We start from the raw sequence: 18,785 nt of genomic DNA on the forward strand, positions 1-18,785 counted from the left end.
CCGACCTACCATGGCTTGCTCGATTTTGTTGTCGATGGCGACCACGCTGGCCCCGGAGGAGCTGCAAGACACAAACGGGGAAGGAAGGAAGGAAGGAGGGAGGGAAGGAGGAGAATCCCGGGTTAGCAGCGGCCGAGACAGGTCGGGAAGCCCCCTCCTCCGCTGGAAGACCCCTCCTCCGCCTCGGCTCCGGCCGGCTGAGCTGTCAGGCTGCCTCCAGCCGGGCGGGGGTCCCGGAGCCCCGCTGGCTGCTTGGAGGGCTGCTGCTGCCGCCTTTACCTACTGTCGAGGCTGAGCGCGGCGCTGTCGGCGCCCAGCAGCGAGGAGAGGAAGGAGATGGAGAAGTGCCGCAGCTGGTAGACGCCGAGATCCATCGCCCCCGGCCGGCCGGCCGGCGGGCTTGCAGCAGGGGCCGGGGATGCCGAGCCCCGCGGGGGCGAAAAGAAGGAGCGGCGCCGACGGACGCTGCGCCAAAGCGGCCGCTCGCTCCTCCGCTCGCCCGGCTGCCCCCCTTCCGCGCCCGCCGCTTCCCCGGCCGCCCGGAGCCTGGCGGGGCCTCTCGCCTGCTCGCCCGATGCCTTGGCCAGGCGGGCGCGGCTTGCTCATTGGCCGCTCGGGCCGCGGACACGCCCCCCCCTCGCTCTGGGACACGCCCTCGCCGCGCCTCCTCCCCTCCCTTCGCCGGGGAGCGCGCCGCGCGAAAGGGATCCCAATAATAAAGGAGAGTAAGAGGTCTTCGGGCTAATAGCTCAATTTTTTTTTTATTTTTTTTTAAAAATCAAACCTTCAAGGCAGCCAGGGAGGGAAAGGAGGGAGGGGGGGAGGGTTGCCCCCCTCCCCAGTCCCAGGAGGGGCGTCTTCCAAACTAGCCCCCTCCCTCCCCCACTTTCAACTCCGCTCCGTCCCCGTGGGAGCCCGGAGCGGGAGGGATTGCTTCGGCCGTGCAAAAGAAAGCGAAAGGACGCGCAGGAGAGCTCGGCGGTGCGCGCGCGCGGGGGGGGGGAAAAATGGGGAGGGGGCTTTCTTCTCCCTCCACACACCCCACCCCCGGGCTTGCAGGTTGCAATGCACTAAGCCGCTGCTTAGCCGCTCCGAGGGCGCCCTCTAATGGCCGATGGAGGAAAGGCTTAGAAGCAGCCTCGCCGTGTCTCCCCCCCCGCCCCCCCCCTGCAGCCTGGGGTGGTCTTCTGCAAAGGCTGGGGGGGGGCTCTTGAAGGGCTTTTGCTTGCTACTACAGGTGTAGTGCTCGACTTGCAACCGCAAGTTGAGCCTAACGTTTCCGCTGCTAAGCCAGGGGGTGGTTGAGCGGGTTTTGCCCCGTTTTACGACGGTCGTGTTAAGCGGTTCGCTGCAGTTGGGAAGATGTTTTAAGTGAATTTTTGGTCCCCCCCCTGCTGACTTTGCTCATCAGAGGTGCACAAAAAACGGCGTCCCGTAAATAAATGCCGGTTGCCAAGCAACCAGATGTTAGTCATATGACCCCAGGGGGGGATGCTGGTGACCGTTTCAAGGGTGAAAACGGTCGCAAGTCACTTTTTTCCAAGGCTCTTTTTCACACTTACGACTGTCGCAGCCTCCCCGTGGATCACGTGATCCAAATGCAGACGCTTGGCCACTGACTCGTATTTACGACGGTTGCAGTGTCCCCGGGGTCAGGTGACAAGCAGTCAATGGGGAAAACCGTGTGACTAATTTAACAACTGCAGTGATTCATTTAACGACAGTGGAAAGGGAGGTCGTAAGAGGAGGCAAAATTAGCAATGGAAATTTGGGGCTGAATTGTAGTCGTTAAAGTCGAGGACTACCCGAACTGATCTGATTTCCCTTCTCCTTGTTCCCAAAAACCTTTTTGTTTTTAAATCCCTCCCTTCAAAATGAAAACACCCGTTTTATCTAGTCATCAAGGTATTATTTCCTTAGCTCAGGCCAGCTTGTGCTATAAAAAGAGCAAAATTTCCCTAAGAAAATAGCAAACACACTTCAAATGTTCAAAAAACGTTCACAAATGCAGTGCTACAGTTGCAAACTGTTTCATTCCGTCCTTGGTTTAATGCCAGGATAATTCAAAACATCTTAAGAATGAAGGTTCCCCGTGCAGGAAAATCTCCTGGACCAATGCCAACGTGGAATTTGTCAGGACACTAAGTTCTAAAGTGGGGCATTAAGTGTCAAAACTCACATCCATTCTTGCCCTGACTTGGCTTTTAACATTTGTGTTTGTTTGTGTTTTTAGCTGTGCAGCTATGACACAGTTCAGAGTTAGGAGAAACCCACAAAACAACGAACTTTGCTGTCACTTCCCCTTTTTCCTACAGACATTGACCCAACCTTTATATATATATTTTTTCCGTCACAATAGAAACGGGTTGTTTGTGTTCCTTGCCACATTTACTGCAAAAGGTCATCAGGTTTTTTTTCAACAACCCTCTGCAAATTTTCCCACGTTTCATGTCTTGAAGAATTCAGGAAAGAAAAAAGGGGAAGCAAGTCAAAATATTTCAAGGCTGCTTCTTCCGTATTTATTGCCACAAACGTTCAGCCGTCTGAACAGGCGCAATTTTTCTGCTGGTTATTTCAGCTCCTGAGCTTAAACTGCACAGCTGGGATCTTCTGCCTTGTGTGTGTCTGTGTGTGTGTGGGGGGGGGGGAAATCTTATCCTTTGCAAGACATTAAATTATGTCACATGAATGTCCATCCGAAGCACATCTGGCTGATGCCTTTCTTAGAGGAGACAGCAAGAAATGTAATGGCCAAGGGCTCAAACATGTTTTTTTTAAAAAAAGTATTCTAGTTATAATGTCATCAGCTTCAACGTCATTCACAAGGGAACTGAATTGAAATATTTGGGACCTGGTGGAAGGGAGCTGTTCACAAGCAGCTATCCCAAAAACTTTTCTTTCTTTCTTTCTTTCTTTCTTTCTTTCTTTCTTTCTTTCTCTTTCTTTCTTTTCTTTCTTTCTTTCTCTCTCTCTCTCTTTCTTTCTTTCTTATAGAAATGGTTAACATATTTTATGTCAAAGCAAAAAGTTGAGGTTGTATGTACCTTATTCTAGTCCACTAAAGAGTCAATAGTCAATGCCTTTTCTTTCTTTCTTTCTTTCTTTTTCTCTCTCTCTCTCTCTCTCTCTCTCTCTCTCTCTCTCTCTCTCTCTTTCTTTCTTATAGAAATGGTTAACATATTTTATGTCAAAGCAAAAAGTTGAGGTTGTATGTACCTTATTCTAGTCCACTAGAGAGTCAATAGTCAATGCCTTTTCTTTCTTTCTTTCTTTCTTTCTTTCTTTCTTTCTTTCTTTCTTTCTTTTTCTTTCTTTCTTTCTTTCTTCCTTCCTTCCTTCCTTCCTTCCTTCTCTTTCTTTCATTCATTCATTCATTCATTCATTCACTCTATCTATCTATCTATCTATCTATCTATCTATCTATCTATCTATCTATCTATCTAGTGTCTGTCTGTCTGTCTGTCTGTCTGTCTGTCTGTCTGTCTGTCTGTCTGTCTGTCTGTCTATCTATCAGCTAAAAAGAGGTGTGATAAAATCAAGAGTCCTGGCGAAAGTAACATCAAAACCTATCAAGGCTTGTTCTGGATGTGGGATAATTCACTTTCATTCATCTAAAGCAGGGACGTCCAACTGTGGCAACTTTTAAGACTTGTGGACTTCAACTCCCAGAATTCCCCAGCCAGAATGAACCTCTAGCTAGATAAATACTCAGTCCTGTAGAATTTAGAGAATTACGTCTCTTTTTTAAGCAGAAATGTAAGATTGATTACTGATCCTGATCCAGGTAACATGGAACCCTCACTTTAACCGAGAGCCAGTTTGATGTAGTGGTTGAGATACTGCCCTGGAAATCAGGAGGCTGCGAGTTCTAATCCTGACTTAGGCATGGGGGGGGGGGGAAGAGAGCTGGGTGACTTTGGGCCAGTCCCTGTCTCTGAGAGCAACACACCTCGCTGGTTTGTTGTTATGGGGAAAAAAGGAGGAAGGAGCACGTTCGCCACCTTGAGTCACTGATCAAGTAATAAAGGTGGGATAAAAAAAATTAGATAAAAATCCTATAAGTGGCTCACCTTGTTAAAGAATAGAATTGCCTTTCTTGTTGTTTTTTTTCCTAAACCTATAGAGATGAAATAACTCTAACCCTAGTAAACTTAAAAGCATCTTTTAAAATCATCCAGCCATCACTAGTAAGGATGTCTTCTAGGTTTCAATTGTGGTTAGATGATGTATGAAGATGTTTCAAGTTCCCTATGGGGAAATGGACTCCTCTCTTACTTCCTACAGCTCAGATCCCACTTTCTCAAGTGGGTTATGGGGATGGACTACAATTCCCATGTATCCTATGGACCCTGGGGCGGGGGGGCCAGGGGGATTTACACAAATAGCCTTTCAGAGGCACTAGCGCAGGGGGTCTCCAAACTTGGCCCGTTTTAAGACTTTGTGGACTTCAACTCCCAGAATTCCTCAGCGGGCTGAGGAATTCTGGGAGCTGAAGTCCACAAAGTCTGAAAGTTGCCAACTTTGGAGACCCCTGCGCTAGACCAACAATTGGCCAACTATGCTGTTGTGAAGGCATTGTGTGGACAAGCCCTCAAGTACCCCTCAACTCACTTTTCCTCTCAAGTGGCAAGGTTTAACAAAACAGATTTTTTTAAAGAAAAACCCGTGCTAAATGAATTTCATTTAGTATTAGGGTTTTAATATACTGCTTAAAAAATATAATCTGAGACAAAACTCTTTAAACCTAAGCGATTTTTTTTTAGAAATACATGAGTGTAAGGCAGAAAGTTGATTTTTTTGTTGATTTTGAATGACAAAGTGAAGAGGCTTGAATAATGGGGCTGCTTGTCATGACCATTGACTTGAAGGATAGTTCCTAAATATAGTTAATAGGGAATGAATGGATGATGACGGAAATAAAATAATGTTTATGGGTCATGCCGAGCAAACAGTAAGTCCCCTTGCTCTGTGGAATGCACTGATGGATAAATGAACACAGAAATATAAATATATAACAAGATAGCATTAGGGGCGATGTTGATGGAGAACCTGAATATTTGTATGAAGTCAGGGCTGTTTTGTTGGCTGAGAATGTAGACATTTTGGAATGGGTGCTGGGTATACACTCTACCATCCAAAACGAGGGGCATGGATTTGAAATTAATATCTCAAAAACCAATTTCTTATTTCGTGCCCTCGGTTCCTTTGGGCTTACTGTTTTTCTGCATTTTGCGTAATGTGTATGTTTTTAAATCAGTTTCAAACTCATCCTCCCCATCACCTCCTTCGTTTCCTTAATCTGTTCCGACATTCTACACTCCCCATCAAGTTTTTTTCCATTCTTCCAGAGTGCTTTTTTTGGAAGCAGTCCCATCCCTTTACTTTCTTAAACACAACTGCAAACCCAGCGTGGTTACACCAACCCTTTTCAAACAATTGCACGTTTTCATTCCTACTTATTCCTGTGTTTTTTTTCTCTACAGACATCCCTACATATTATGTGCAACAATGCAGCGCCTGTAGCAAAAGTGGCTACGTCAACAGCACCGATGATGTTACCTAGTTGGGTCACGAAACGTCTGCAAGAAAGCAACCAAGCTCAGAGACCACCAAGGACCCCATAGTCCTCCTCCCCCCCTTCCTTCCATCTTCCCTCCCTTCCTCCTCCTCCTCCTCCTCTCCACAACCCCCCTCCCTTCTAGCACTGATGATGTTACCTAGTTGGGTCACAAAACGTCTGCAAGAAAACGACTAAGCTCAGAGAGCACCAAGGACCCCACAGTCCTCCTCTTCCTCCTCTTCCCCCCTTCCTTCCGTCTTCCCTCCCTTTCTCCTCCTCCTCCTCCTCTTCCTCTCCACAAGCCCCCTCCCTTCTAGCACTGTTGATGTTACCTAGTTGGGTCACGAAACGTCTGCAAGAAAACAACCAAGCTCAGAATGCACCAAGGATCCCACAGTCCTCCACCTCCTCCCCCATTCATTCCATCTTCCCTCCCTTTCTCCTCCTCCTCCTCCTCTCCACAGCCCCCCTCCCTTCTAGCACTGATAATGTTACCTAGTTGGGTCATGAAACGTCTGCAAGAAAACCACCCAGCTCAGAGAGCACCAAAGATGCCTCGCAGCTACATTTGTCAAATATCAAGCGAAACCACAGTATATATTTTCTGGAAAACTGGTGTAACAGCACAAGCAATTTGGCCTCTACCCACAATCCTCCTCTTCCTGGGCAACAGCCACCGATTCCTTGCAAAATGATGGTTAGTCCTACGCACGGGCTGAACGGAAGTTGCATCCTGCAGCTTCTTCTACCATGGACAGTAACCTTTAACAAAGAGAGTCGACATATAATGCTCTACTGCAGGGATAGGCAACCTGGGCTCTTTTATGACTGGTGGACTTCAACTCCCAGAATTCCTGAGCCAGCCACGCTGAGGGGAAAGGGAGAGGTTTCCAAGCTGAGCCATGCTGGCTCAGGAATTCTGGGAGTTGAAGTCCACGAGTCATGAGGGGGCCATAGTTCCCCCATGCTGGCTGAGGAATTCTGGGAGTTGAAGTCCACGAGTCATGAGGGGGCCATAGTTCCCCCATGCTGGCTCAGGAATTCTGGGAGTTGAAGTCCACGAGTCATGAGGGGGCCATAGTTCCCCCATGCTGGCTGAGGAATTCTGGGAGTTGAAGTCCACGAGTCATGAAGGGGCCATAGTTCCCCCATGCTGGCTCAGGAATTCTGGGAGTTGAAGTCCACGAGTCATGAGGGGGTCATAGTTCCCCCATGCTGGCTCAGGAATTCTGGGAGTTGAAGTCCATGAGTCTTGAGGGGGCCAAAGTTTCCCCCATGCTGGCTCAGGAATTCTGGGAGTTGAAGTCCACGAGTCATAAAAGAGCCAAGGTGGCCTACCCCTGCTCTACTGCATAACAGATCTCAGCTTTTCAAATACAGGGCAGGGAAGCTTCCTAAATTAATCTACCCTCCGTTGCAGGAGTATATACTACAAGTCCTAAGTCTGCTTTCTCCAGAAAAACTAACTTCTGCTACTGCTTTGGCTAGACGTCTGCATCAAGCCGAGCAGGAGCACCAACTCAGCCAATTACACAGCACAGAACAAATCATGGTTTAAATCAAGATCCGCTCCATTTCTCCAGGGCTGAAAGGAGAGAAGAAAGGAAAAAGTAAAAGACGGGAATTGGAGGAATCACCTATATAGGAAGTCCCTGACTAACAACAGCTCGTTTTAGTGACCGTTTCAAGTTACAACGGCACTGAAAAAAGGGACCAATGGCCGTTTTTCACACAACCGTTGCAGCCTCCCCCGTGGTCACGTGATCAGGATTCAGAGGCTTGGCCACTGGCATGTACTTAGGACGGTTGCAGTGTCTTGGGGTCACGTGATCCCCTTAACCACCGTGTTACTGACTTAACAACTGCAGTGATCCACTTAACAACCGCGGGAAGAGAGGTCGTAACACGGGGCAACTCTCACTTAAGGACTGTCTCGCTTAGCGATGGAGATTTTGGGCCGAATTGTGGGTCGTAAGTCGAGGACCCCCCTGTATTGGCAACTCGAGCTGGGAGCGAATGCTCCCCGATCTAAAATAGTAGATTTCCAAGGAAGGTGACAAGCTTTCCAGTCCCACAGACTGGCATTTCCAGATATACCTCAAAGCCACCCAAGGCTGCTGCGTCAGTTTGACAACCGTGTGTGCCAGCAAAAGAGGCAAAAATAGAAAAGGCCTGTACAGCGGGCAATTACTCCCGACAATAAGGAGAATTTAAGTTTTAATTCTCACGGCGAGAACGGAAATTCCAGTTGTAAAAGCTTGGCGTCTGGGCAGTCCAATTCAGCCGGCGCTCGATCTAGTCCTGGTTCCCCTCCTGAAAAACCAACGGGATCGGCCAATTGAACAGGACACCCTTGAGATGTAAATGACTGCTTTGGTTTTTATTTTCTTTTAAGCTCGCCGTCGAGAGAGCCGTTCTTTTCAACCCAGCGCTGGAAAAGCAGCTGGAAGATACAGCAAAGACCTGCAAAAAGCAACTACACCGATACCACCGGTCAACCCACTCGGTCGTTACCTCTTAAGGTGCTGCTCCAGATCCCAAAACATTTTCATGTTTTTTCGGCAAAGGATTTCTTTCCACGGGCCTTCTGACGGTGTTTAAGGGCCATGGTCTGTTCTGAGACGGTCAGGGAGCCCAAGGATTAGCAGGGATGCTACTACTACCGGTAGTTTGCGTTTGCTAAATAAATCCGGGCTTCCAGGGATCTTAAAGGCAGGAATAGATCCAGCAGCGTAACAGGGTCTGGTTATGCTCAAGGGGGGAGGGAGTAGGGAGTGGGGAAAGCAAGCAGTGACATCAGAGAGGCTGGAATCACATGTTACTCTGTTGTGTAAAGCACTAAAAGAGATTATAATCTCTCCCCGGCCGGGATTTCTGAGTATCTTTTTTGAATTACTCATTTGTTTCTCCGAAGCTTAAGGAGGGAGCCGGTCTCTGCTTCCCTCAGCTTCCCCTAATACCTCAGCCTGATGGGCTCAGAAGGACGTCGTAATCCAATCTGCACAAAAGCTGGGGGTCACAATTTAAGGACTACCTGTACACAAAAGCTGGGCAGAGAGATCTGAGCAAAGTGCCTGCTAATTTTTTTATTACTATTATTATTGTCTTTCTTTTATTTCAAAGAAAGCTTTCCATGGATGAATGTCTCCGTTAAGATCCTGTTGTTTTATCTCACAACAATCCAGATGTTCAATCTGCAATCCAGATAGCGGTCTTCCAAATTATCTGAGGGGGGGGGGGTCAACCTATTTTTTCCAAAGCACCGGAAGGCAAGACCGGAAACGACGGATGGAAACCAATCAAGGAGAGAAGCAACCTGGAAGGAAGGAAGGAGAAATTTCCCAACAGGGAGAACCATTAACCAGTGGAACTCCTTGCCTCGATGTTGTGAAGGCTCCAATGCTGGAAGTTTTTAAGAAGAGACTGGACATCCATTTGTTTGAAACGGTATAGGATCTCCTGTTTTGAGCAGGGGCTGGACTAGAAGACCTCCAAGGTCCCTTCCAGCTCTGCTTTTCTTTTCTGTGATTCAATTTGGAAGAGGCAGAGAAGAAAATTTTCCTTCAAGCCAAGTTTGATTCCTGGATGACTTCACAGACACATGCAATGTTTGATGGATTGTTTTTGGGTGGGGTAAGAGTGGGACAAGGGCTATCTAGTTTTTCTACTGGCTTCTTCCTAAATGTATTTCCAACTGCTTAGGAGGGGCGAGGGTTCCTCAGAGCTTCTGTTGCTCGGCCCTTCAACCAGTAGTAGCTCCAACCGTGCTTAACTTAAGTTAATTTAAGTTAACTTAAATAGGAGCCAGCCGTGTGCTGCAGCTGCCAAAAAGGCCAACACAGTGCTGGGCTGCATTAACAGAGGGATAGAATCGAGATCACGTGAAGGGTTAATACCACTTTACAAGGCCTTGGTAAGGCCACACTTGGAATACTGCATCCAGTTTTGGTCACCACGATGTAAAAAAGATGCTGAGACTCTAGAAAGAGTACAGAGAAGAGCAACAAAGATGATTAGGGGACTGGAGGCTAAAACATATGAAGAACGGTTGCTGGAATTGGGGATGTCTAGTTCAGTGATGGCGAACCTTTTAGAGACCGAGTGCCCAAATTGCAACCCAAAACCCACTTATGCATCGTCGAGTGCCGGGTGGGTGTGGCCCATGGCGTGGCCCATTGGGTGGGCGTGGCCCGTTGGGTGGGCGTGGCTGCGGTGGTAACGGCAGACTGGGTGGGACTAAAAAGTTCAATCAATCAATTCCAACTTTGCAAGATCTTTTTTTTCCCCACGAGAAGTTGAAATTGACTGATTGAACCTTTTTTTTTTTTTTTGCACACGGCGGCGGAAGCCTAAAGCGAAAAGGTTTTATAATTATTTATTTATTTATTTATTTATTATTTGAATTTATACCCTGCCCTTCTCCTTGCGGACTCAGGGCGGCTGACAGCCTGATAAAAACAACTACAAAAATACCCCAAAAACTATCATTAAAACAAAGCTGAAGGCCTAGGACTGGGGCGACGGTGCATGTGCCCACAGAGAGGGCTCTGAGTGCCGCCTCTGGCACCCGTGCCATGGGTTCGCCACCACTGGTCTAGTTTAACGAAGAGAAGGACGAGGGGGGACAGGATAGCAGTGTTCCAGTATCTCAGGGGCTGCCCCAAAGAAGAGGGAGTCAAGCTCTTCTCCAAAGCACCTGAAGGCAGGACAAGAAGCAACGGGTGGAAACTCATCAAGGAGAGAAGCAACCTGGAACTAAGGGGAAACTTCCTGACAGTTAGAACAATTAACCAGTGGAACAACCTGCCTCCAGAAGCGGTGAATGCTCCAACACTGGAAGTCTTTAAGAAGAGACTGGACAGCCATTTGTCCGAAATGGTGTAGGGTTTCATGCCTGAGCAGGGGGTTGGACTAGATGACCTCCAAGGTCCCTTCCAACTCTTGTTATTCTGACTCCTTCAACAGGGAACTAACCCAGAAGCCATGCTTATTTCTTCCCTCACCTTATACCTCCCTTCTGCACTTGCTGACTTAACGCTCCAGCTTTTGCACCATGGTTTCCTGCAAGGGATCAGCCCACACACCGCCTTCCATCTCGGTTCCCTGGCTGTGCTTGGAAAACACGGTGGAAGAGTTAAGCAGCTTAAAAAATAATTAAAAGGTCATATGCATTTCCTCATGTGCTGGAAACACAGCATCAGCTCAATTAATAGAATGGCAGGAGAGTTCCCACTTTTTATGGGTCGTTTTTTTTTTTTCCCTGCTTGCTAACACTCCACCCTCTCCACACGGATTGTGGTAATTAGAAAAAAAACATCTTCCAATTTATTCTTGGAGGCTGCCAATCTTTCCCTTGCAATTTCCCTTCCTTTCTTTTTATTTTTATTTTTTCTTCCACTAACCTTTCCTAAAAGAGAGCTGAAGGCGATCAGAGCAGAATATTGCAAGCACAGCCGGTGATGCAAGGAGGGGAAAATTCACAAAACCCGGGTTGTGTGTCACATCTCTGTGGAGTTAGTCAACGGGACTGTGGGAAAGGGAAGCTCCGGGGGCCGCTGTTGTCACCACCAGGCGTGTCGCTGTCAAAAAGCCACACCGCACAATTGTCTTCAACTTCGGCAGCTCAGCCTGAATTCCAGCGTTCATTTTCTGTCGCAAATCCCTTCGGTTTTATCGGCTCATTACCAACAATACCCCATATTTAAGGAACTGCCACCTCAGACAAACAATCAGAAGTACACAACACACCCTGATCAAGGAACTAATCCAAGAACATTCCCACCAACATGGGACAGGACTTCAAGCCACTAGTTTATAAACAGAGAGCAAAAGCCCTTCCCTTCTGGCACTGATGACGTTATCTAGTCTGGTCATGAAACGTCTGCAAGAAAACAGCCCAGCTCAGAGACCACTAAGGACCTCCTCACATTTCAGCTCTCAGCTACAAATAGTCTCATCTGCTGCTAAAAATCCTGTAGGGTGGGTTACAAATACATAAATTAAAATGAATTAAATATAAATTAAAATTATAAATAAAATAAATAGTCCGATCAATCAATTTAAGGACTACCTGTACACAAAAGCTGGGCAGAGAGATCTGAGCAAGGTGCCTGCTAATTGTTTTTATTATTATTATTATTATTATTATTATTATTATTATTATTATTATTATTATTATTATTATTATTATTATTATTATTATTATTATTATTATTTTCCTTCTTTTATTTCAAAGAAAGCTTTCCACGGACGAATGTCTCCGTTAAGATCCTGTTGTTTTATCTCACAACAATCCAGATGTTCAATCTGCAATCCAGATAGCAGTCTTCCAAATTATCTGAGGAGGGGGGGTCAACCTATTTTTTCCAAAGCACCGGAAGGCAAGACCGGAAACGACGGATGGAAACCAATCAAAGAGAGAAGCAACCTGGAAGTAAGTAAGGAGGAATTTCCCAACAGGGAGAACCATTAACTAGTGGAACAACCTGCCTCCAGAAGCAGTGAATGCTCCAACGCTGGAAGTTTTTAAGAAGAGACTGGACATCCATTTGTTTGAAACGGTATAGGATCTCCTGTTTGAGAAGGGGCTGGACTAGAAGACCTCCAAGGTCCCTTTCCAGCTCTGCTTTTCTTTTCTGTGATTCAATTTGGAAGAGGCAGAGAAGAAAATAGTCTATCATCTGCTGCTAAAAATCCTGTAGGGTGGGTTACAAATACATAAATTAAAATGAATTAAATATAAATAAAAATTATAAATAAAGTAAATAGTCCGATCAATCACCCCTGTCCTTTACAAACAGGAAGCGTGCTGAAAATTTTGCATTTCATATTTGAAGTTAAGGGGCCTTATAAAAGGAAGCAAATACCAGGACTTATAACCATTTTGTTTAGCAACCATTCAAAGTTATGACGGTACTGAAAAATGTACTTACAACTGTCACACCATCCCTTGCAAGGCACAGGATAGATAATTAGGATAGCACAATAATTAAAGCCCTCCACCCCCCAAATTTATTACCACACAGGCTTTTCTGGTTCGCTTATCGTTACTACGGAGATACCCAATGGTAAAAACATCTGTAAAGGACTGTAATCCTCAAAGAGCAAAATAAAAATATATTTATTCCTTCGTTCATTCCATCTGGAGGTCACGCAACTCTTTAACCTATCCTGGGCAGCTCGCAACAATAAATAACATAAAAAGCGGCAGAACGCAAAAACAAAAGGCAAAGGCGAGGACAAAAATAGCTACGAATTGTGGGAACGTCCATAATTTTGATTTTCCACACCAGAACAGGAGACACACTGGCTATTAAAAAAAAATAAAAATAAAATTAGCAGGGTCAGACTTGGACTCCACTTGGAAATAGAGACCACACAGGAATTCCCTGTCTACAAACTACACCAGGAAGTCCAAAAAAAAAAAAAAAATCCTAAGAAGAATTGAAGACCAAACTGTTGCCAAAGAGCTGCCAAAAACATTTACTTAGTTGTTAAATCAAATTTGTAAGGCCGCCCATTGACGACATGAACGTGCCAAAAAAGTCAAGCTATTGATTTGAGTGTCTTTTTTCCTTTTTTTTTTTTTTTAAACTGGCAAAGCATGCAAACTGGAGCTATAAAACTTCGGAGCAAAATATCACTGGCCGTATTATATTCTTGCAAATAATGTTCATTCTGGCTGGGGTGGGGGGGAAAAATGCCATTTTTCCAAGAAAGAACTGTCATTGTGTGGGAGAAGTGGATTTCAGCGACTAAAGGGACTGTTGTTGGGTTTTTTTAAATAAAATTCACTTGGAATGTCATCCTGACATTGAAATTATGAATAGGTTGCTGAAGCAAGGATGTTCTATGCACAAAAGTTATTTTAATTCCCACAATGGACCAATGCCTGCAAAAATGGATAAGAGTTAGCCGAGATGGCAAAATTGATTGCTTTGATTAAAGAAAAGAACACAATTTTGTTTCTATTTGGAAACAAGTTTCTGGATTTTGTGCTTGAGGTGGGAAAAAAAAATGAAACTTTGACTTTGGGTTTTGCTGTTTAGATCGGTTTCTTGTTGCAGAAATGGCGAGTATATATTATTATGTCAAAGCAAAAAGTTGAGGCTGTATGTTATTACCCTATATTCCAGTGTTTCTCAACCTTGACAATTTTAAGGCATGTGGACTTCAACTCCCAGAATTCCACAGCCAGCATTGAAAAGGTGGGGGTGGGGGGGGGGTGCCAGTGTTTATTTAAGCAACACAACATGGTATGATAAGCAGGGCCACAGCCTTCAAACACCTCGCCCTCTTTTGCTGCCCAAATTAGATCCATTCTGCACACCCACGAGACTAACAGATGTTAGAAAATGTTTGTCTTTTGTGTTTACTTTGGCCTTAAAGGTCTTGCACAATGTAATAATATACCTGGTAACAATAGGAACTGCAGAGTTTCTCAACTTTGGAAACTTTAAAGACGTGTGTGGACTTCAAATGCCTTTATTGACAGGGCTGCTCTTGAAAATATATATATATATTCAGATGAATAATAAAGAAAAGCAACTCCTTTTTTTCTTAACCTTATCCAGAACTGGGGCACCTGCCAGAAATGAAATAGGGAAAGAGAACCAGAAATAAGTAGCCTCTGTTGTGCAGCTTCTGCTTTTCAGAAAAAAAAAATTTAACCAAAATACGATGTTCTACAGAACCTGAAGATGGAGATTTGCAATTACAGGTAGTCCTTGACTTACGACAACGGAGCTCAACCTTTCCGTCGCTAACCGAGACAGTTCTTAAGTGAATCTTGTTTCGTGTTACGACTGTTCTTGCCACTGTTGCTAAGTGAATTACCGCAGTTGTTAAGCTAGTCACACAGTCGTAAAGTGAACCTGGCTTCCCCATTAACTTTGCTTTGCAAAGGGGATCACGTGACACTACAACAGTCATAAGTACATGCCAGTTGCCAAGCGTATGAATTTTGATCACGTGACCCGGGGGGGGGGTGCCTCGGTCGTAAGTGTGAAAAACGGACCTTAGTCACTTTTTTCAGTGCCGTTATAACTTTGAATCGTCACTAAATGAATTGTTGTTAAGTCAAGGACTGCCTGTACGTTAAAAAGAAGGGGAGGGGTCAGTGGCTGTTGTAAATGCTTTGGTGGGGGCCACCCCTGAAAGGAGGACCCAATGCTTGGAAGCACGACCCACATTTATCCCGGTTTTGCTCAAATTTATTGACTGCCACCAGCCTGTTATACGTCTAAGGAGATTCTCCGTCATCCAGGTCAGGGTTGTCCCAAAAGTGCTTTTTTCAAGAGGCAACTGGACTTTCTTGTTTTTGAACATGAACATTTGGACTGAACATGTTTGAACATGTTTAGTAAAGTTGGAAGGGACCTTGGAAGTCATCTAGTCCAACCCCCTGCTCAAGCAGGAAACCCTATACCATTTCGGACAAATGGCTGTCCAGTCTCTTCTTAAAAACTTCCAGTGTTGGAGCATTCACCGCTTCTGGAGGCAGGCGGTTCCACTGGTTAATTGTTCTAACTGTCAGGAAGTTTCTCCTTAGTTCTAGGTTGCTTCTCTCCTTAATTAGTTTCCATCTGTTGCTTCTTGTCCTGCCTTCAGGCGCTTTGGAGAATAGCTTGACTCCCTCTTCTTTGGGGCAGCCCCTGAGATACTGGAAGGCTGCTATTATGTCCCCCCTCGTCCTTCTCTTCATTAAACTAGACACCAACAGTTCCAGCAGCCTTTCCTCGTATGTTTTAGCCTCCAGTCCCCTGATCATCTTTGTTGCTCTTCTCTGTACTCTTTCCAGAGTCTCAACATCTTTTTTACATCGTGGTGACCAAAACTGGATGCAATATTCCAAGTGTGGCCTTACCAAGGCCTTGTAAAGTGGTATTAACACTTCACGTGATCTTGAAGTGTTAATTTTCTTTGAAGACGTTTCGCTTCTCATCCAAGAAGCTTCTTCAGCTGAGGGGACGGTGGCGACTGGAAAGATTTATATTCCTTGCAGACAGCCGGTCATTTGCATCCTTTTAGAGAGTCGTTGAAGCCACTTGGAGGTTTATCTGTGTCCTCTCTCTAAAAGAAGGCAAATGACCAGCGGTCTGCAAGGAGTATAAATCCTTCCACTCCCCACCATCCAGTCAGAGCTGAAGAAGCTTCTGGGATGAGAAGGGAAACATCTTCAAAGAATAATAAGAAAGTCCTATGAGGACACAGGTAAACCCCCAAGTGGCCTCAACGACTCTCTAAAAGGATGCAAATGACCAGCTGTCTGCAAGGAGTATAAATCCTTCCATTCTCCCACCATCCAGCCAGAGCTGAAGAAGCTTCTGGGATGAGGAGCAAAACATCTTCAAAGAAAAACAAGGAAGTCCAGTTGCCTCCTGAAAAAAAGCACCTTTGGGACTACCTGCTTGTTAACTCCGCAGAATGTATTTTAAGGTGCCATCAGCAGAACCCAGCCACTCTGGGGAAGGGTCCCAAACACAAATCTCTTCTTACAAAGTGTGAACAGTCATCTGAAGCTTCAGAAGGGGAAGCCACTGGTTGAAGCCGGTTTATGAAAGCGAAACTGGCTCAGGAGAGAACAGAGATTCCCGCCCTGAGCAGCTCCCGGATTACAAAATGCTAGAAAGGGGAAGAAATTATTGCTCCCATCCAACAACGTTATTTAGTCTTGTAAGAAAACATGCCAGGTGTTGCAAAATGAAATCTCAGGGCAGAAATGGATAAACATAGACTGAGTCATCCAGCCCTTGCTGTAGAGTTCGTATAACGTAGCCAAGACACGACATCATCCTTTAAAATGTCTAAAATGGATGTATTTTGGATTTTAAAATTATCCAGGAAGGCAGTTGCCTCAGGAGAAGGTACAGAAAGTCAACTGTCAGGTGTGGTATGATTCAAGGGCAACTTTAAGGCTTGTGGAGTTCAACTCCCAGAATTCCCCAGCATTTTGAACCCGTGGTCGTGGGGACGTGGCAACAGTCACAAGTGTGGGAAACGGTCATAAATCGCCTTTTTTAGTGCCATTATACCTTCAAATGGTCACTAAACAAATGATTGTTAGTTGGAGATTACCTAGACCGGGCTAGGCCACCTTGGCTCTTTTATGACTCGTGGACTTCAACTCCCAGAATTCCTAAGCCAGCCATGCTGAGGGGAAAGGGAGAGGTTTCCAAGCTGAGCCAGGCTGCCTCAGGAATGCTGGGAGTTGAAGTCCACGAGTCATGAGGGGGCCATAGTTCCCCCATGCTGGCTCAGGAATGCTGGGAGTTGAAGTCCACGAGTCATGAGGGGGCCATAGTTCCTCCATGCTGGCTCAGGAATTCTGGGAGTTGAAGTCCACGAGTCATGAGGGGGCCATAGTTCCTCCATGCTGGCTCAGGAATTCTGGGAGTTGAAGTCCACAAGTTATGAAGGGGCCACAGTTCCCCCATGCTGGCTCAGGAATTCTGGGAGTTGAAGTCCACGATCATAAAAGAGCCCAGGTTGCCTACCCCTGGCCTATACTGGGAAAAAATCATCTTTGAACAAGGCAACCAAATTCACATAGTTTCCAGAAAGAAAACAAAATACATTTTAAATATTTGGTATTTAAAATGGAATTCGGGGAGATACGCGGCATTTGATGCAATATATCTATTACGGAATGTAATTTTTTAAAGAAACCTATTATTTATCTGACAAAAGAGTTTGAATCTTGGCCAGTACAGGTAATCCTCAAATTATGAACCGAACATTTCTGTTGCTAAGCGAGACGGTTGTTAAGTGAGTCTTGCCGCGTTTTACAATCTTTCTTGCCACAGTTGTTAAGTGAATCACTGCAGTTGTGAAGTTAGTAACACGGTTGCTACATGGATCTGACTTCCCGTGTTGACTTTGTGGTCAGAAGGTAACAAAAGAGGATCACATTTATGCAACCGTCATAAGTACGAGTCAGTGGCCAACCGTCTGGTTTTTAATCACGTGACCCTGGAGATGCTACAACGGTTGTGAGTGTGAAAAACGGTCATAAGTCACTTTTTTCAGTGCTGCTGTAACTTCAAACCGTCACTAAATGAACAGTATGTAAAATGTATAGCAGCAGAATTGGAATGTATATTCTGTATTAAGAGTCCTGCAAAAAAATTAATATCCCAGAATACAAAAATGGAAATGTTAGATCCATGTGACCACTGCAAATAACACTATTGTGTGGCTATACTGCCTCCCTGTGGGAAAAATAAAGCTGGCTATACCACTCATATTTTTCCTTTCATACAGAAATTTTAAGTCCACAATTGATCATCTGTTTGACAACATTCCTCTGATTCTTACAGTAATAGGTTAATACGTTGTTTGCTGTAAGTAGAGTTTTTTACCCCCTAGTTAATATATTTTGGAATTTGCTAACAGAAGGGAAACCAAGAGAGAAATCTTGCAGTATTACTTCAGAATGTAGTTTCCCATCACAAAAAGTTTTTATAGCATACACAGGGGTATAAAGTGAAATATGAGAGCAACAGAAAAACCCTCATTCCGTAAATTAATAAAATGCCAGGAATGTTTTAAAGACCAAACCGCTTCACTAAGTCCTTCCATACATGCCCGTATGTACATCCATGCAATTAATTTCCTTTTCTGGATTATTGCCAAGAATGTACCAGAGAAACTGAAAAATGCAGCAGATCCTTTCGATTCCCAGATTTCTTTTGCAAATTAGCTAAAAAAATATTGCAGGCTTATGACTTTGTGCAGGCTTGGAAGAGCCAAGAACGTTAACTGTTTTGAAAAAAAGTTGTGCCTTCTTAGAAACAAGATATGCTTTAAATCATCCTCTAGGTGGCGCTGCTTGACAAATTTATCTCAGATATTATAAGACAGAGGTATGTAAGGTAAAAAAAAACCATTGGAGGACAACAGCAGCAGAAGCAGCACTATTCTTTCTTGAACAAACAGTATTTGTTGTGTCTTTAAAGAAGGTTTGGGCTAAGAGAGAGAGAGAGATGATAGACAGATAGACACAGAGATGACAGTTGATCCATAGCAGATAAGATGGATGGATGGATGGATGGATGGATGGATGGATGGATGGATGGATGGATGGATGGACGGACGGACGGACGGACAGACGGACAGACAGTTGATCCATAGCAGATAAGATAAATGGATGGATGGATGGATGGATGGATGGATAAGATGGATGGATAAGATGGATGGATGGATGGACGGACGGACGGACGGACAG

General features: G+C 45.1%; 1 protein-coding gene across 1 annotated transcript in view; it reads right to left on the minus strand.

Annotated features, from left to right (window-relative positions):
• The window catches only part of TSC22D1 (TSC22 domain family member 1), a gene marked incomplete at its 5' end in the record, with an annotated part of 53,063 nt that overhangs the window by 3,094 nt on the left and 31,184 nt on the right, over positions 1–18,785 (minus strand). Inside the window, one exon of the mRNA XM_029283158.1 lies at positions 10–61. Within this exon, the coding sequence (XP_029138991.1) occupies positions 10–61 (52 nt within the window). The remainder of the gene's footprint in view (positions 1–9; positions 62–18,785) is intronic.

The sequence above is a fragment of the Protobothrops mucrosquamatus genome, unplaced genomic scaffold (genome assembly GCF_001527695.2).
Source record: "Protobothrops mucrosquamatus isolate PMUCROS unplaced genomic scaffold, P.Mucros_1.0 scaffold28, whole genome shotgun sequence".
NCBI lineage: Eukaryota > Metazoa > Chordata > Lepidosauria > Squamata > Viperidae > Protobothrops > Protobothrops mucrosquamatus.